The sequence below is a fragment of the Scleropages formosus genome, chromosome 16 (assembly GCF_900964775.1).
Source record: "Scleropages formosus chromosome 16, fSclFor1.1, whole genome shotgun sequence".
In the NCBI taxonomy this organism is placed as follows: Eukaryota; Metazoa; Chordata; class Actinopteri; order Osteoglossiformes; family Osteoglossidae; genus Scleropages; species Scleropages formosus.
In genome coordinates this window covers 20,323,983-20,344,345 of record NC_041821.1, presented here as the reverse complement: position 1 = coordinate 20,344,345, position 20,363 = coordinate 20,323,983, and the positions used below count along the sequence as shown (strand labels likewise).

The 20,363-nt window shown below is 44.9% G+C and overlaps 1 protein-coding gene across 6 annotated transcripts in view; it reads right to left on the bottom strand.

Annotated features, from left to right (window-relative positions):
- Positions 1-5,681: 5,681 nt before the first annotated feature.
- The window catches only part of LOC108933610 (E3 ubiquitin-protein ligase pellino homolog 1), a 37,954-nt gene continuing 23,272 nt past the window's right edge, over positions 5,682-20,363 (bottom strand). For 5 of the 6 annotated variants that reach the window (XM_029258873.1, XM_029258874.1, XM_029258872.1 and 2 more), the window contains exons 2-7: positions 15,576-15,787; positions 11,766-11,895; positions 10,884-10,985; positions 10,129-10,326; positions 9,800-9,988; positions 5,682-6,646 (exon numbers count right to left, since the gene is read on the bottom strand). In XM_029258873.1, coding sequence (XP_029114706.1) covers positions 6,080-6,646; positions 9,800-9,988; positions 10,129-10,326; positions 10,884-10,985; positions 11,766-11,895; positions 15,576-15,655 — 1,266 coding nt within the window. In that variant the 5' untranslated portion in view covers positions 15,656-15,787 and the 3' untranslated portion in view covers positions 5,682-6,079. Of the gene's footprint in view, positions 6,647-9,799; positions 9,989-10,128; positions 10,327-10,883; positions 10,986-11,765; positions 11,896-15,575; positions 15,788-15,964; positions 16,068-20,363 lie in introns of those variants that run through there. The other variant, XM_029258876.1, reaches the window with a different exon arrangement.

Here is a 20,363-nt window from a genome sequence, read left to right as displayed (position 1 = left end):
CTGTACATTCATTGAGCAGGATGGCGGTGCAGTGAAGGTTCAGACATGGGCTGGAGTCCACCTCTTGTTCTCTCCATCTTTACATGGGTTTCCTTCAAGTGCTCCTGGTTCCTCCCCAGTCCAAAGGTGAATCGGTGACTCTAAACCGTGTTTATTTGTGCATGAATCTGCCTGAGGCTGCCTTGCAATGAACTAGCATCCCCACCTCTGTCTAGACTATGTATTATTGCCTTGTGCCCTGTATTTCCTGCATATGCTGTGGATCACCAAAACCCTTCTCTGGACAAACGGTGAATGGGAATTTTTAAAAAAATGTAAATTTGTTTAGGAGCTTAGAAGACCAAAACATATGTAACCAGTTTTCAAATTTTCTGCCTCCTTTTTAAGACTCTTCACTCAACTTTGTGGAGCTGTTTTTCTATCTTCTGCACAGCTTTTTTTCCCACCCACAATATCATAGTTTGTCCTGTATCCTAATCTGTTTGTAATAGCTTGACTTTGCATGAACTTTATTTGTTCTTGACTCAATTTATTCTTTGCTTTGACCCTGAAAGTTGGATCTGGTCCAGTTCTAGACTGATATTGTGTTAGCAGCAGTACGTCTGACCAAGGAATGTGATTGTGCGATTTTTAACCTGAAAAGGTTTAAGTACTTTTGTACTTCACTTTTGTTTTGTTCATATCTCCAACACTGAAAATCTTAGACAAATACATCAGCTAAATCTCTGAACTCCATCATCCTGTTTTTATATCTCCATGGACCTCTGGAGCTCATGCAAGTTCCTTCTGCTGTTTCCTCAGCTAAAATGACCTTCTTCCAGAACAAACTATATTCAGCCAGCAATCCACACAATATTCACCACCTTCCCCTCCTCCTCTGTCCTCTTCCTCCTCCTTCCTCCTCTCTCACTGCTGACAATTTGCCTCGTTCTTCAGAAAAAAATAAATTCCATCACAAGTTCTCCACATCCACCTCCCCCAATCATACTGCATCTACTAGCGAAGCCTCATGCTTTGCATTTAAATCCAAACTCTTGCTCTCAAATGGACTCAGCACCTGATCCCAACTCTTAATCTCTCTTGCAGACCATTTCCCTGGATCTTATTTCTTCATCTCTCCTATCATTAACTATTCACTGTCTTCTGGTAGCTTCCCATATGCCTTCAAAACTGCCCTAAACTCACCACTGAAAGAAAAAAAAAAAAAGAAAACTTTTTTTTTGACCAAAGCTCAGTCCAGATTCTCTTTTTTTGCTGAAAACTCTGGAATGTACAGCCTATAACCAGTACAATTCTATTCTTTCTGTATGCTCAGAATGGTCTCCTGGATGCTTATCAGTCAGGATTCAAAATCAGCCATTGCACCAAACTGCCCTCCTTGCAATATTGGATGCTCTCCGGTTGGCAAGCGTTGCCTCCATCTCTTCGATCCTCATTCTCTTCCGTCTGGTTGTAACATTTGACACCGAGAATCACAGGATTCTATTTTTCTCTGCTGGACAGTCTAGCATCAAGAGTCACACTAAAATGATCTGAGCCTTACCTATCAGATAGATCTGACCAGATGGTCTGGCGTGGCTCCTGATCATCCCCTTAGCCTCTTTCAACTGGTCTTCTATAGGACCCGGTGCTACACCCCCAACTCTCCTCCATCTATACCTTTTCCCTTGACTCTGTCATTGCTGCTTAAAGATTTTCTTGTCACTGCTATGCTCATGATACTCAGCTGTTCTTCGCTTTTCCTCCTGGAGTTACAGATGTATCCCCACATATTGCTGCCTGCCTTCATTTCTGCTTCGATGGCTGATTACCATCTACAATTCAACATCTCCAAAACTGAGATTCTTCACTTCCCAGCTGGTCGGTCCATCTGTTGGGAACTTTCTAGCAAAGTGGACAACTTGCTCATTTCGCTGGCTCCATTCGTTGAAGCCTAGGTGTAACAACTGACTAACTCCTCTGCTTCTCTCAACAAATGGATGCCAGAAATCAGTCCTGAAGATACGTCCTGCGGAATATCTACAGAATCTGCCCTTATCTCACAAGAAATATATTCCACCTAAGCAACTCCAACTTTCTCCTTTCTGGCCTTCTGGACTCTGCCATCAAACCTCTTTAGCTAGTTCAGAATGCTTCTGTGCGAGTTGTGTTTGACCTGCTGAAGTGTTCCTATGTATCCTCCTCCTTGTTTCTCCATTGGGCTCCTCTAGCTGCTTGTATCAAATTTAAGTTATGTCCTACAAAATTATCTGTTCCCCAATACCTAGAGAATCTGATTGCTCAGTACTCCCCAACTAGGCTGCTATGCTCCTCCACCTCTGACCACTTGGTGGTCCCACAGACAAGAGATCCAAAACCAAAAGCCTGAAGGTTCTCAATTCTAGTTTAAATGTGGTGGAATGATCACCCACTCAGAATTGCAGAACTCCCTCTCAGTGTTCAGGAAGGGTCTCGAAACAGCTCTCCTTCAGACCCACTTCTTTCCAGATCTCCTGTCTACTCCAAAAATTTTAAAATAATTTTCCATCGCTTCTATATCTTGCTACTCATGTATTGCTAATATTAAGTTTTTAAAAAATTTTGTATGCTCTACCAATTCTGTGTACAGGTACCCAGGTAAAGTATGGTGGTTGAAGCAGTGACATCAGATATCAACATATATTTCAATAGATAGTCTGCATCTATATCTCTCTGCTGGTGAAATGCATTTTTGTTTTCTCTGAGTTCTATGTTGCTTTGGGGAAAAAAAGTGTTAGCTAAATGAATGTGTAAACATAATTTAGTAATAAAAACAATAAAATAGGACAAAAACCTTTCAGCTGTACTTCTGCAGGCTAGACTTTGGAGCTAATATAAAACATGTATGCATGTATGTTTTAATTTTAATTCTTGGAAGCTTTCTGCTACTTTGTGACTCCAGTATCTGTGCATCTGTGGTTGCCGATACACTCAGCTTCAGCAAACCGCCTCCGAGTAGTCAGCAGGTGCAGCGATGCACATCTTCATCTCAAATTGACAGTAAACATTGAAGGAGCAAAAAGAAGCAGAAGTATGGTTTTGATTCACAGGGCTTCTGGGTTTCCAGTTGAGTGCACATCCCTTAATATCCTTCAGTTTTTTTTTTTTTTTGCATATTTTACGCTTGCTTTCTTAACTCGGTTCCTAAATAGGAAGCAGCTGGAAACACAGCAGTTGTTTCCTTGGAAGAGCTTTGAGAGGTTCTTGTGTCCGACGTGCAGTTCTCAGTGGTGGAGAACACACCTCAGGTGACTTAGGGATGCCTTCATATTCTACATTTGAGAGCCCATAGGTGGATGTTGCCACCAGGAGATGCTGTTCTCTTGGGAGGTACATGTGCAATGTAGTGATGATCACTTAGGCCATTTCTTTCTCCAAGGCAATGTCAATGTCTGATAGGGGAACTGGTAGCATAGCAGTTAGAGCTGCTGCCTTTAGACCCAGAGGGTGCAGGTTTGAGCCTCACTTCTGGCTAGAGTAGCCTTGAGCAAGGTACTTACCCTAAATTGCTCCATCATTACCCAGCTGTAGAAATGGGTAACTAATTGTGATTACCTTAACATTGTAAGGTGCTTTGGAGAAAAGCATCAGCTAAATTAATAAATGTATATGTTCAGTTTGTGCAATAAACTGCTGTGCCCTCTTAGCAAAACATGGGTTTCTCTTTAAAATCCTCAGTCCTTCGCTCCTACTGCAGTACCCTTGATTAAGGCACTTACCCTGAATTGATAGTGAAAATTACCCAGTTGTATATATGGTATTTTAAGTAGGTTAGAATGTGAGGTTTGTAAACTAAGTCATCTTGGACATAAGTGTCAGGTAACTTGAGGAAAAATAGCAATAGTACTGTAAGTAATATAAAACAAATATACCCTGTTTATGTATGATGGCTTTTGCTGGAATTTACAGCTCCATTGACAAGAAGGGTTATCGTACATGTACTATAGCTTGTGTACAAGTTTATTTTCTCACAAATATATAGTTGGCAAAGGAGGACAGTGTCTAGCACTGATGCCTCACAGTGGGTCCTAACTTAGTTCAGTCTGTTCACATGGGATTCTACCAGGTGCTCTGGTTCCCCCCCACCCCACAGTCTGAAGATGTACTACATGTCACTAATTGCTGTGAGGCAAGGATGTCCCACCCAGGGAGTAAACCGTCTCACACCCTATACGTCCAGGATTGGCTCCAGACCAACGTGACCCTGCCCTTGACAAGCTGTTGATAAGCAATGGAGGCAAAAATATATTGATTCATCAGAATGGAGATCATTGGCTAATTACTGTACTAGTATTCAGAAAATGGCAAAGTGATGCACAAAAAAAAAAATTTCATAAGTTTTAATTTTTATTGTTTAAACTTGGTAAAAAATTGTAACAATATTAAATTTAGCCTGAAAGCCTTGGGAAATTCCAGAACACAGTGAACAGAGACTTAAATAATGCTTCCGTGGATAGACAATGCAGAAGGGTCCTTCAACAGACCAAAAAAAAAAAAAAAAAAAAAAAAAAAAAAGCCCTTTCATAACACTTTCCCCGCTCAAAGAGAAACACTTAATTGAACAAGTCTATTACTTATCTTGAGTACACTTAACACTGGTTCAAGACCAGACACACCAAAAGGAAACCATTACATCGTGAGGTTAGGAGCTCCTCATTCTTCCTATAAAGACACAAAGCGGTCGGGACATTGACAGAATTTTAGAACACAAGCGACCAGGCCAGGGGCCATCCCTGAGGTTACTATGCACTGGGGCCTCCTACAGTGTATGCTGGGGTGGTCGTCCTCATCCGTACGTGTGTGTACTCACTCACTCACTCTTTCTCTCTCTCACTGCAGAGGGAGGAACAGAACACAAACACAAGGATGAAGGCAAACACTCCTAACGGATGCAATTCTGAGTGACCAACCAAATGCTGAATATTCAGTTAGAAGCGCTACATCATTCATATGTAAACAAATTTCATACGTACGGCCAAATGAGGAGATGCCCGTGTGGAGGCGTGTCGACTAGGAGGCAGCGAATGCGAGTTTGTTACGGTCGCTCGTTGAAGCTCTACAGTCGAGAATGGCGTCATTTATAAGGCAGGGGGAAGACTCGATAATATCCTACATAACTGAAACTGGGCCTGCTGTTTCCAGCCTTCAGTTAATGCCATAAAACTGGAGGCAGCTTACTTGCATGTGGAGTTATTGCAAGGGTTCGCATAAGACCCCTTTTGAATAATGAAACACGGAGAGAAAAAAGATCAAAATTAAAAACCTCACTGTAATGCACTGAAGCATATGTGAAACGTGAACATAAACTATATCAGCCTGCATAGAGCATGATGAAAATATTCTTTCAGGTAAGAATATCATAACAGCGGAAAAGTGATGCTCACGAGCTCACGGATAAAACCAGAATAAACTAATATCAGAGAATGTAACCACTTATTACATTACCTGTGACACGTATATTGTATTTAAATAAATAAAATTATTATATAGTGATTCTTATTTTAAACATTACACATGATAGTAAGTTAAGACTAAATGGCATCGTGTGAACTAATGTTTACCTTGAGAGGTATCTAGCATAAATACTACGCTTCTGTTTGGGATGTGTTATGTTCTTCAAAAAGAAAACACACACATACACACACACAAACATTTCTGTATGTTTTTTTTTTTTTTTTTTAAACGAATATTGCATTAATAAGTGTTAAAAATCTTGTTACATTAGTAAATAAAATACTGCTTCAATATCTTTACAAAAGAAGGGGGGGAAAAAAAAAACTGCTCACCCTAGCAATGTCCGTTTATAGGTATGTGGGGAGTTTTGTTTTATCACAATAAAATAGTCATTTTTTTGTTTTGTTTTCTTTGTAAATAAAACAGCACTCGCTATAAAGGTCACTTAAAACTGAGAAGCCTTTGTAAAGAAGAAAAAAACTTCAGCGAAGAGGGGGGAAAAAAGGGTTTAGAAAGGAAAGTAGTTTACAGCTTTTGTCTTAAGCTCAGCAGAAAGGTACGGAAGGTAACGGCGGCCAAAGGGACGGGTTGTGGGGGGGGGGGACGCCTAGTCCACAGGGCCCTGGAATATGAGTCTGATGTATCCCTGCTCGCCACTCAGCTGCTGGGCGCAGAAGGGGCAGGCGGCGTGGAAGGTGTGTGTGCCATGGGGCAGCGGGATCTGGCTCCAGTAGGCTGCAGTCTTCTCCGAGCACACGTGGCCACAGGGGCTGAAGGCGTGCGTGGGCGGACCCGCGTCCAGGTAGAAGCCGGCCTCGCAGCCCAGCCACAGAGGCACGTAGGGGCCCCGCGCGCGACACATGGGGCACTCGCGCTCCCGGCCCTCGCGCTCGGCGCGGTTGCCCCAGTCGTGGTAGCCGTGCACGTGGCCGCAGTGCAGGTACACCCAGGGCTGCTTCTCATCCACCACCTCTTTGCGGCGCATGCTGGGGAACGCCAGCGTGTTGAAGCCCACGGGGCACTGCGGCCGCGCTGCGTTGATCTCCTGCCGCAGCGCCTCCAAGTGCTTCAGCGTGGGCGTGCGCGACAGGCCCTCGGCCGTGCGCCACAGCAGCGTGGCCCCGCACAAATCGATCAGCGAGCCGTCCACCAGCTCCTGGGTCTCGTTCTCCACCTGGGGAGGTAAAGGCACAGAAAATTAAAGAAAAAAAAAAAAAACTATTAAAACAGACCAGTCATATTATTAAAAGATCCACCCAGCTGTACAACCAGCTTAGTGTACAAACCTAATATTGTAGGTCATGAATAATAATCATCATCATCATCATCATCATCATCATCAAGAAACCCAGTCAGTCATTCTAACGTTTTCCTGCAGATGGCAAACTTCAACCATGTTGTCCATGCATCCTTGTACCACTGATAAGAGGATCACGGGTTTGTGAAGCCAAATTTGATTGTCTTGTCGGTGCCAAAGAGGAAGAATAATAAATACAACTGAAGGTTCTCCGGTTTTTAGGAAACTCAGGATCTGGTACATGAAAACAAGAATAAAGGTGACCAGTTTCTGACATTTACGGTCAACCTCCTGTCTGGATGTGGTTTGCTTCCTTTACATCATCATACATCCAAGTGGACAGATTAGAAACAATGGGCTGTAAATCTACCAGCGGCTGTTCCGAAATATTTACATTTATTAAATTTATCATATGCTTTTCTCCAAAAGCGACTTCCAATGATCTCTATGTATCTGCGCGCACGCACGCACGCACGCACGCACGCACGCACACCTTATTCACCGTGGTGACTCACACTGCTAGATACACTACTTACACTGGGTCACTCATCCATACATCAGTGGAACACACCCTCTGTCACACACACTATGAGGGAGTCTCAACAGCATGTCTGTGGAAGGAAACCAGAGCACCCGGAGGAACTCCACACAGACCGAGCAGGGATCGAACCCACATCCTCTCGCACCACCCAAGCGCTGAGAGACAGCGGCGCTACTCGCTGTGCCCCCGTGCTGCCCGAGATGTTATTTCAAAACATTTGACAAGAACAGACAGAACGGGGAGGCTCTCCGTACATCATGACGTTCTCCAATGCTCCACGATGATAAATGGCGCGTCACAAAGGCAAGAGATCCCAAACACTTCGGTCGAGCCGGTTCCAATTTCACACTCAAGTAAACAAACGTAAAACGAAGCAAAGAAAGCAGAACGTAAGCTAGATACAGGAGATCAACCGCAGCTACGAAGACCATCGATTTCTCCCACAATTACAAACAGATGTCACTTTCTTTACAGTGTCATCAACATTGAAACCCTCGCTGCCCTTGGGCTCCGTCCCTCCGGACTGACCAGGGGTTGTGGGAAAGGCAAAGCGCACAACAATGACCTCTGACTGAGCAAGCAGAGCCTACGGGAAGTGGAGAAAGACCACAAGTAAATGCTTTCTCCCAAAGCCTGACAAATGCAAACACACACTGCCTTCTGGAACCCAGCTGAGCTCAGATGCCACTTACAGCGGGACTGACAAAACAAGTGTACCAGGGCTGAAACCATGTGCTCCTGTAGCGGCACGGAGGACTGACAACGGTTCGACGCTCATACTCTCCAGGGCAGATTCCGCATCACGATACCTTTACATTTACCCAATCGGCAGACGCTTTTCGCCGAAGTGACGTCTCACGATTACGAAACAGTATTGATTGACATCTTTGTCCAAAGCATTTAATGTTTTGCATACACTGTACTAAATTCCCACCGGTTATTCACACATCTGTGCAATAGAGCAATGCAAGACACACACACACACACACACAAAAAATTCAGCTGAAACATGTCCACTAAGTAAGTCCTCGCTGTGTCACCAGGCTAGTTCTACAGCTTCACTTGAACGCCTTACCACGTCATCGTGACCCATCTACGGGAAATTAGACGCCAAAACCCACCGGTACAAAAATCCAAGCAGCTTGTGTTAATATGCAAGATAAAAACTGACAGCAAGTTTTAATATACTTTCCACTCACAATGCAGCCTCCAAATTCCATGATGTATCCATGGAAACTTTCACAAGTGTAGTCTGTCCTGAGGTTCCCCCCCCCCACTGGTCTACACACTACATCACGATGACTTTGATTAGCTTGTTTTTATGATAGAATTTAACAGGGGATGACCCGGATATAGAACTACTGAATTCAGGAGTTCCAGGAGGTCTCGACGAGAACTGGGTTCGAGGACACGACTGGGGAGTACTGGTAGATAGTAGGCATCCAATGGGGGATGTTTCAGCGAAATGTTGAAATTAGAAAAATTCCAAGAAGAATCAGTCGTCTTAATAAACATGGTAAATCATCCCTACACCATTCCAGCTGCTGGAGCTGGATTCAATACTGAAGTTTGTTTTGCAGCTGATAATTGTTCTAAACAATCTCTTGCCAGAGATTTCATTCATTTACAATACAATCATGCACTTGGCTCAACAACATCCCATTCACTGAGCATCCTTCCAGATAGACACCTCTCTGCAAGCCCCTACTGGTGGGACCACAGTTTAGACCTGCTCCACTTCACTGTGGTACAGAAATATTCCAGATCAAAAAGTCATGACTCACAAAAGCTCCCTTCTTGTCCTCTGGCCAGTGAGGTACCCAACTGTTGACCTCTGGACCAGGTGGTCACTGCCAAACTTGGAAAGTATCACAGCACACAACCGCACTACCTTCCTCCTAATGCCCTGAGGTCTGCAATCTCATGCAACTTACTGACCTCCAAATATTGCCCCTTTGCCATTACAAAGAGTGACTTAAAGGAAATGGATCACTCTGGGAACTTATAGCCTCAATACCCTACTCATCTGTTTCAAAACTGGAAGGTAAGAGTTGCACAGGTACATTCCACAATATTTTACATGTGTGAATGTATCTGAGGCTGACATCCAAAGCACTTTAGAGCACTCCACCCATTTATACAGCTTGGTATTTTACTGAAGGATGAGTGCTTTGATCACGGGCATTCCAGCTACAACCTTCAGGTTACAAAGTCATGGCTTTAACTGAGAGGCTTCTGTACCGTAACGTCAAGGAACTCAAACATGAACTTATAAAAGGATTTCGGTTTGCATTACACTGTATCACTTAGGGAAGATTACTAAAAGAAAATGGTTGGGGCATTTAACAATATCATCTAGTGATTTTTTAAAAAAAAAAAAAAAAAATCATCATACAAATGGGACTTCTTATGTAGCAGCATGTTTAAGAAGCAAGTTGTTTTACTGGGCGTGTGGTGCGTTTGAGGTCGGGGATGACTGGAAAACCTACCATCTTGCCTCTCTGCTGCGCAGAGCGAGTCTCCCGCAGAGTGAAGACGTTGCCACACACCGAAATCTCGCGCCACACACCAGGCTTCGAGTCTTCGGTAAAGCCGTGCCGCGGGTGCATCACCAGCACGCCGTTGGTGGTCAGACCATCCATCTGGCCATCTGATGTCTTCCACTTTGCCGCCTTCTCCTGAAAGTGTTGAATCAGGAGAGAGGAATCAAATAGTAAGGCAGAGGAGACCGACAAAAGGAGGCGGGCATAAACCAACACCTGACTTCCCAAACTCCTCTCTATGCCTCACACACACACACACACACACACACACTTACTCCCAGGAAGATGTTCTTGGAAGAGTCAAATCCAGCGGCATAGATGCGCGCGGTGTAAGGCGGGCTGCGCTGACACATGATGCGGCAAGCAAAACGCGAGATGGTGCTCTGAACCGTTTGCGTATCTGCGTTGCTCTGGCTACCGGGGACCGTGTCAGTCACCACAAAGTCGATAGGGCTCTCCGTGGACCGCCCGATCTGCAAGGAAAAAGACACACACCATCACCGCCACAGCCGTTGACCGTACCCATCCGAGATGTGAGTATTTCCCATAAGCAATGGAATAAAGCCACTTTGTATAGCTTTAGGAAGAAGCCTGGTTGAGGAACAGGAGTGGACTGGGAGCGGTTTACATGAACGCGGGTGGGGGTGGGGACGGGACACTACATCTGCTGCTGTTGTCAATTTATCACTAGCGGATAACAGGCTAATTGTGTACGCTTTGGCAGTGCTCAACACTTTGCCGAGTGGATCATATTAAACAGATAACAGATGAGGGGGCAGAGAGAGAGGAAGTGAGGAGGGGAGAGAGAGAGATGGGAACTGGGGTGGAGGCAGGGAGATTTGTAGTGGGAGGCGTCGCTATCATAATTGTTACTTGGCTGAATGAATGGGGTAATTGTATGGCTTTTGGCAGTACTGTAAGCAGTCCATCTAAGACGCACAAAATCGGAGGAGGAGGGAAAGGGGAGGAATAGCTGCATGAGGGGGTGGCGGAAGACAAAAAGGCAACACGAATACATGTGCAATAGTACCTGGAACATGTCAGTATTGCTGTCGTGTGTGTACTCCACCACTACGGTCTGAGCCCGAGACAGGGTGTAGGAGATGCTGTGCTGGTCCTTGTTGCTTATGGCCTGCAAGCGATAGAAGATGCTGTCAAATAAGACAGGACGCACACCTTCCACATATGGCCATATCAAATGGAAAAACTGGTCGACAGAAAGCACAATAAGATGCCCATCTCTCCTCGCGGAGAACACCCCTGCTGTCCTGTCCCATTGCCCAAAGTACCGCGCTCCTGAAAGGCCCGACGGCGGCAAAACTGGCTCGCGCGCGGAACACGAGATCCCAGCTGCTCAGAGTGTTATTCTGCATAAAAAGGTTAGGAGCTCAGCACATCTGTGCGTCGGGGGTGAGGGTGAGTCACAGAGAAGCCATTCATGTGCTCAACTGTATCCAGATGTGCGAAAACACGGGGCGTGCTGGGGGAGATTACCGCGCACTCGCAGGGCAACACCGACACCCGACTACACCCGGCCCAGCAACAGGGCTAAACGGACGAGCGCACCCTATAAGCATTTCTGCCCCGCACATCAGACAACATCAAGTCGTGAACATCTGACAAAGTCAGATTGCAATTTCAAATTAAATCCAAGTGCTTTTCCGGCCTTTTCCGATTGGTGAACGATTGCGGAATGTTCTTTGTGATGGAAAAAGGGCTGGAACTTGGCTGCAAGCAGAAGATACCAAAATCATGAATAAAAATAGGAGGGGGAGGAGAGGGAAACGAACCTTCTTCGCAACGATGAGCTCTCCTCCGAATCACAGCACAAACAGTCATTATCTCCTGCGCTACAGCACACCGAGCCTGTCCCCAACTCACGTAGGGTGGTTGAAGTAAGGCCGATTCGTACCTTGGCGGCTTGGGGCGTGCAGGCCACGTGCACCGTGCTGGGCTTCACCCCGTTGGCCTTGGGCCTCTTGTATAGCGCGAAGCGGCTTTTACGCCTTCCTCGGTCCCCGTTGGGCAGAGAGCCATTGTACCTTCACATACAAGAAAATGTCATCAGATAACAGAACATTTTATATATACAGGAGGGAAAGAACACAGCAAGGTCTGCAATGGCAGTGCTGGGGGCAGTTACTGCCGGTCAGAGCCCATTTAACTCCCTTGCTGAGCTCAACCCCTCCCGGACTCCTCCACGAAGGCCCACGGGCCGAGCGGTCCGACTTCATTTTCGGAAGCAGCGACCAAAAAATTCCGAAGGAGGAATCTGCATTCGTGAGCTCTAGAAGAAACAGAACAACCATTCTGGGGTGCAAAGTGAAATACGGAGATTGGTTACTTTGCCCGGAACGAAAATGAAATGTGCAGACAACAGGGCCGCTGTGCGTTTCTCACGGTACATGATCCCTCAGCCTATAGCGGTCAATCCTCTTACGCTCAACCGGCTGCTCCAAGAATGTGTGCTAACCCTTGGAGACTTACACTGCTGTCCTCATGCCACATGTACATTAGGCTTCAAAATCAGATACAAGCCAGCAAAGAAGAGTGTGCTGGTTAAATGCCCCAGGTTTCAGCAGTAGGTAGAAAATGCTGCCCCCCCCATTCATCATATGGGACCAACTTGACCTGCTAGACATTACACTCAGTTACTCATCTGATACTTTGCTCCAAATAGACTTACAATGTCAAGCCATCTAAGATTTACCACTTATGCAACTGGGTAATTTCTACTGGAGCAATGTAAAAGTAGTACCTTGTGCAAGGGTACTACAGCAGGAGGTCACTTTTGAACCCGGGGCCTTTGAGTGGAAGGCAGTAGTGAACATTACCTGCTGTCTCCAGTTTACTACATATGAAAAATATGAATGGTGGAAAACTTAGACTTGATGGCAGATACATTTACAGTAGATAAGTCTACATACACACCCTTAGTGAAATGTCAGATTTGTTCATCTAAAGGCAGAAAATCTAGATAAAATGTGTGTCACACCTTTAATAAGAACTTTTTACAGACAAGATGGAAGTGAAAATCAAACGAATACCATTAAAAAGAATCCATATAATAAAGCTGAAATTCCTATGCAGGCCTTTGATATCCACTATACAGACATAGACAGTTTAAAAAAAAAAAAAAAAAAAAAGCCAACTGAGCAGCCACCTTTGTGTAAGTGGTCCTGCAGAATTTAGCAGGCTGAGGGTTCTTCATGTTGGTCTCCAACACCCATCTACCTGAGTTCCAGGTGCCGTTGCAATCCACCGACCTGTCACAATGCTCTAAATTTCCATTTATTTAGTAGATGCTTTCCTCCAAAGCGACTTCCAATGAACTCTATGTAGTATTACCAACCCACACACCTTATTCGCTGCAGTGACTTACACTGCTAGATACACTACTTACAAGGGGTTACTCATCCATACATCAGTGGAACATACTCTCTCTAACGGAGAAACTACGTACGTGCAGTTGGAAGACGCACAAAAGACTACCACAAAACCACTGCTGGGTGGACTCGGGCAGCTAGGACCTGGTGCATTACATGAGGATGTCGCTCAACCTACTGCAGGCACAGCCTTCTAGCCGCATTCTCTCCCGGAAAGCCCAGGATCCCCTGCGCAGCCCACAACCCAATCACACTTCTCACACCACCGCTTACATATGGCGGCGTGGGAATTTCCTGCTTCCCACAAGTGTCACGGTTTCTGACTGCTGACTGCAAGATGACGCCGATATCCTGCTCTCTGACTCAGCCTAGCAGCCCAGTGTCAGCTTTGCACAGAATTTCAAACAAGGCTCTCTGGTGAACGCTCCCGCCCGGCAAGTCATCACCGTGGCCGAGAACAACCGCAACGTTTCCATGCCGCTCTTTCGGCTAGCGACGCTACACCTGACGGTTGGTAGCATAGTGGTTAGAGCTACTGCCTTTGGACCCCAAGGTTGCAGGTTCAATCCCCGCCTCCGGATGTAGTACCCTTGAGCAAGGTACTTACCCTAAACTGCTCCAGTAAAATTACCCAGCTGTATAAATAGGTACAGGATTGTAAGCATGTGAGAACCTTAACATTGTAAGTCGCTTTGGAGAAAAGCATCAGCTGGATGAATAAATGTAAATGTATCACACACTCCTGTCATTAATGCTTTCAAATTAAAACTCATGCCATTTGTAAAGACACCCCTCAAGTATCCAGATTACACTTGAGATGGTTACCGCCCACACGTATAAATAAGAAAATTGAGCCGATAACTTTCCCATGATTTATTCTTCCAGCACACATGCTTTCCCTTAATGTCCTTCAACTAATCTTGTCCTCTTTCTGCCACTCAGATCTACATATTGCAAAATACCCCAGTAGAAGGTCACAAGGCCATAATTAAAAGCTTGCATAATCCTAGCAATGGTACTTTTAGCAGTAAAATCCAATGCCTGTCTGCCACAATGCGCTTATACCAAGGGTTCTCATTTGCCTTAACTGCGTGCTCACATCCCGTGAGTTCAAGTTCCATCAAAGCCAGATCATTTAAATAACCCGTTACCTGTACCGCAAGAAGATGTGATCTAATTAGTCCAATGAGGTGCTGTTTGCATGAACAGAACAATCAGCAACAGGACAACAGCCTGCAAGGTTCATGCCTGAGAACCATTGAAGTAAACTAAGGTAAGGGATCAGTAAGTATGTATCTTTAACGCTCCGAACACAACCTTCAAGATATCCTGGTGCGATCAGGCCCACACAAGATCTGGGAGGAAAACTCAAATGTGCATCCCTTTTTGGACTTTTGCATACTGAATACAGAGCGAGATGATTGCTTTTCTGATGGATATCATATAAGAAGCCACAATAACCGCCACTTGGCTCACTTCCTTCTTATTCCTCACAACATTCATCCGTCTTCTTCTGAAAGCGCTCGCTCATCCGGTGGTAAACGAGCACTCTTTACTGTGTGTTTTTGAGATATGGTGTTTTTTTTTTTTTGTTTTGGAATTTGATTCCACCGGAATTTCGAAAACCATTTCATTCCCTGACCTACACAAAAAGTGTGCAGACACCACAGGGAAACTACTGACCGACAATCCCGCGATCACCCTTCCAAATAATTCATATGTGCATTGCAATTTCCAAAGGCTTTCCGCAAAATAGAAATGCTATTTTTATCCACTGTTCCAGAAGCCTTTTTGCTTTTGCATTATTACTACAATCTTATTACATTTATTCCTTTAACTGACACCTTGCTCCAAAGCAATTTACAGTGTTAAGCTACTTACACTGGTTTACTCATCTATATAGTTTGTTAAGTTTCACTCTATCAACTTAGGGTAAGTACCTTGTTCAAAAATACAACTGTAGGACATGGGATTCAAACCTTGAGTCCTTCAAGTGCGTGGCAACAGTTCTAACCATGACACTGCCTGTTATCACAATTTTTTTATTAATTGCTACTACTACTACTCCTCCTCCTCAGCATTTAGCCAACGCTTTTATGCAAAGCTACTTACGGAATCACCCAAAGTACTGCTGGGTAATTTACCCGAGCAATTGAGGTTAAGTGCATCGCACAAGAGTTAGACAGCAGTGCCCTTCCTGGGACACATAACAGCAATGACTGTGTCCCCTGTCATCATGTTCTTAATACCCAGAATTCCTGCTCACCTTCTGCCATGCGTGCCATTGTTTCGTGACACAGTGGGCCACCTGTACGCGGCAAGTCGAGCCAACTTACCCCAGCACAATGAGCTCGCCGTATTTAACTGGCACTTTGGTGGAGGCTGTGGAGATGTTTTCCTGGTCAGGGGAGAACATTAGCACGGCTGTCGATGGCGGGGGGCAGGTGCGGCGGGGGGCGGGGTCGAGCTCCCACGACGAACGCTCTTCGTCTCTTCAAAGTGTTCTCATCGTTCGTGCCGCTTTGCGGATGACGGCCAATCGCAGACCCTACGTGGGGAACAGGAGGTCAGCTGGGTGACTCCAGACATGTGAACGAGCAGCAGCTGAAGCTCAGATTGCATATCTGGGGCTATTCTCACCATTATTATTATTATACTGGATTGTTATATGTGCTACTACCATTATTTGTATACCACAAAGCTTTCAAAAAGTTGCTACAATCACCATAATTCCAGGATGTTTTGGAAAGCCTCACATCAACTTGAGATGCCAAATCAGGTTCCATCCATACAGAGCAGGTGAGCAGAGTGAGATGGAGATCATAAGTCTAAGCGAGTGCAGAGGTGAGTGAATAAAAAAAAAAAAAAAAAAATTACTGCCTACATCTGCCCTCATTTTAGCTCAGATACTGCTTGCATACCAGGAAGCATAAAGCACTCACCAATTACGAGTGTAAAAAGTAGCACATCATGGTTCAATCTCAACTATTCAAAGCTACCCACCTAATCCATACATACAACCTCTACAAGACTGTTCATTTTAATAGGCATTTTATAAAATGCAAACTAATAATCAGTACCTTAGCTGGGTTCTATGAAATGCAAATACACTGGCACTTCATGCTACGAACAAGTTATGGATTTTCAAAGATTTCTTTTAATAAAATTCCAGTTGATTGGTTTGATTTTCTTCATTTTCTTTTCTAAATTTTGTCTTTGGGGATGCAAAAGAAAGAAAGACACATTCCTGCTCCTGGAAGTTATTTGCTACTAAAATGTACCCAAACAGAACAGGACTGTGGGACCTCCTTGACTGAACTTGATCAGTAGTGTTTACAGCTTGTGCCTCATGTTTCTCAGCATTTGTGATCAATGACGAGGTAAAGCACATATTTACAAGACAAAAAAAAAAAAAAAATATTCAACAACTACCACTGAATAGGAGGTTGTGTAGATTGCGTTAAAAAAAGGACTTTAAAATAAATTTTTAATTTCATTAAAAGAATACTTAACTTTTTTCAAAATGAAGATCTTAACTAAATTTACTATAGCTGCAGCCAAGATTTTACACAACCTAACTCAAAAATGCTGAGGGACACGTGTATCGTTAAACGTAAGCGATTATGTCGATAAAGAACGCTCTATGTGGCCACAAACACTGGACACGCCTATGTGACAAATCAGTCAGCAATCAGGACTGAAAGAGTCGAGAATTTTTTAAAAATTTTCATTAACCTTAAACGAGTGAACTGAAATGCAGATTAAATGAATTTAAAATAAAAAGTCTGCCGGGGTAGACGTACCCAACCTTACCTCCCGTGTTGCCGAGACCGTTTTAATACAGGATTATGGTGGCTCTGAGCCACACCATCATCAATGATGGATTGACAGTAAGTTTTTATTTAATATAACAAATTTCTACAGAACCTAACCTAGGGACAGATCAAGGGACATCGTAATCATGTAGCACTTACTGATTGTGCCTTAGTGGCATGCGGGACTAGATTACACAGCCTACCATGAGTTTAAGCCTTCAGTGATATTGCTCCAGTGTGTGTAGGGACCATCCCTTGCTAACAAAGGGTCACAGTTTTGTGTAGTAACAGATGCCACTACAAGCTGTCATACAGTTGCAGACAGAAGCTTCATTGATCCCAAAGGAAATTGTATAAAAAAAAAAAAAAAAAAAAAATTAAAGGACAATGGGGAATCATGCTTTCTTGTAGTTCACCGACACGTGTATGTTCCGGTTGCATACGAAATCCATTTATACCCATATGCAGACTTCCAGTGTCTCATGATTCGAAAATCAGTGTTGTTCACTTTTCTGAGAGGGGAAATTGAAGGAGCCACTGGGTGGCTCTGTGCTTGACAACCAACCCCAACTCCCTGCACTGTCCTGCCCCCAGCCCTGACCATATGTTCATCAGACATGATCCAATAAGCTGTGAGGGGGGGGAGAACACACACACACACACACACACACACACACACACACACACACACACACACACACACACACACACACACACACACACACACACAATAATCCCCATGAGAACACAGATCAAGCCCTATAAAATACATAAGGCCTAATATGCACCTCTATAATTAAGACCATAAATCTTCATAATGAACACCCTGTTCATCGGGCTAGGGAGACCAAAACCAACCTCTTCCTCAATGACAAGTGTTTTGCTGGGAAAGCAGCTCTAACCCTTTCTCATCTTCGCCACAGATCAATCAATTTTGCCACAAGACAGCGGATGCTGCCACCCAGCCCTCTTCAACATCACAGGACCAAAGCAACCAGCCCGAGCGCTGCGTATTCAATCGATCCTCAACTACCAGCAGTTCTTATCGAGGAACAGGGTGGAGGCTTAGACAACACAGGGAGATCCATTAGATGGACGATCTGGTCAATGCATGGAATGGAAGACGACAGATCATAAACAAGCTCCGGGGGGAGCTCAACGCATCACGCCGGATTGATTTCCGCCCCCCGCCCCCCTCACATAATCCTGTGACCTGTGACACGCGGCAGTGCTTAGAGTCCTCCCAAAGGGTTCGCCTGGCCTCTCTGACCTAAGCGGTGGAAGTTCGATGGTTTTTAAACCATTGCGCACACGGCCTCTGGGACTGGGGGCTGAGAGCAGTCTCCAGGATGCACGGGTTCTCATCCGAGTAATTTTCTTCACAACAGCCAAGAACCTCAGTAGTGACACAAAATGAGGGGAGTTTGCTAAATCAGTGATGTAAACTTTTTTTTTTTTTTTTTTAAACACTACGGGGTGCCACAACCGGGATTGCACCTCCCTGCTTCGGGGGGTTGACGGTATCCTCAAAACGCCTCCATTTCACGCGGTCGCGCCACAACACCCGGCACACTGGGTCCCGGTGACTGAGGATGGCCGATAAGAACGCGGGCAGGGGTCCAACCCGCCGCGGCCGGCACACATGCCTCATTCGCGGCCAACGGGCAGATTTAAAAGCCTAACTCGGGTGGGCCGCTCCTTGCTGCGCGGGGTGAAATTTCACATCCAATTACTTATGAGATGGGCAGGGAGGCCTTGCGTATGGAGAAGACTGTAGCGAGGAGTGCGCACAACAGACACTATACGAGGAGATGAAACCACAGAGTGTGGGGTGGGAATACACATATACACACACATATATATATATATATCTTTAAAATAAAGTATATGAGAGCTGTAGGAAACCAGCAAAGGTTCCCACTCTGCTGGGAGAATGAAACCAAGACAGATGATCAGTCTGATGGAGTACAGCACTTTAAGTCACACCGCAGGAAAACTAGACACTTATCAAGCATCAGACACTTGTAAAAGATCAGCTTTATCTCTGAATCCTAGTGCTGGTGTCCAAGAGCTCAGGCTGCATGAAGTTTGCACGGGCTTCCTCCGGGTGCTCCCGTTTCCTCCTGCAGTCCAAAGACACGTCTCAGGTGTATCAGCGAGCGTTACATTGTGTTGCTGCGAACGAACGACTGGGTTCTTTACCTGTGGGGTCTGCCTCCCTAGAGGAGATGCACAGGGGATGCAGACAAAGTATTAAGTACCTCCAACAACATTTATCACCATTTCTTTCCTCACTAGCCAATTAAAGAATTTTAAACTTCACAATTTAATATGATGAATTAAGATTGCTTCTTGAATATACCAACATAACTAAAAGAAATGTCCACCATTTGCTCATTACTGCACAGCAGTGGGAAGGACTAGAGGTATAAACTTTTGGTTCACCTTCAGCTGAGGTGTGAAGGTAAATAGTTTACAAATCCCTGTTGGAAGGAGTTTAGTGCAGTGTAGCCATCATTGTCAGAGGCCTTGGACAAAGGTGTTTGCTAAATACCAGATAAGAGAGGCTGCAACCTGAGTGGTCTCCATAGCAACCAAACAAAACATCCAGTCCACGCCTCTCCTCCTCATCCGGGCACCTTCACCTCACCCCACAGCAACAAGTCCAAAGATCTGCCGAAATCTCAAAGAGCTCTTCACACTGAACAACCGAAAAACAGGAACTAACATCGTTTTAACGAAGCTACTCCACTTACGTTTGCCTCAGGATGTTATTAGCCACAGGAAAAAAAAAAATCAAGTTGTGTTACACACGTCAACTCAGAGGCTCTGAAGATAACTTTTATTCCACCAGGCTCACAAAGGAGCCCTCCAAAACAGAAGGCTAGAGAAGAGAAAAAAATCAGACCACCTCTCTGTACCCATGGGTGGTCTCTGTGTGGTCCACCACATCCAAGACCTCATTATTGAGAAGGAGAGAGGCATTTAAGATGTGTTACTCTAAGGATATGAAGTCTCCTTCAGTCCCAGATCCTGGCGTGGACTACCGAAGATGCCTCCGTGCCAGCGAGGGATACTCCATTGTTTATGCCAACTCATGCCACCCACCCGCCAACACAAAGCCGCTTCATATACCCGTAAAAAAAAAAAAAAAGCTTACTAAAGCAGTTGGGCAAAACGATACACAACGCAAATAATCTCTCATCAAATCCCATTTACCCATTTGGCACACCGGTAGATGTTCAGATCCACTGCAGTGTGGACAGCAAAACACCTCGCCCATTAAGAAACCTGGATGTGAATGGAAGC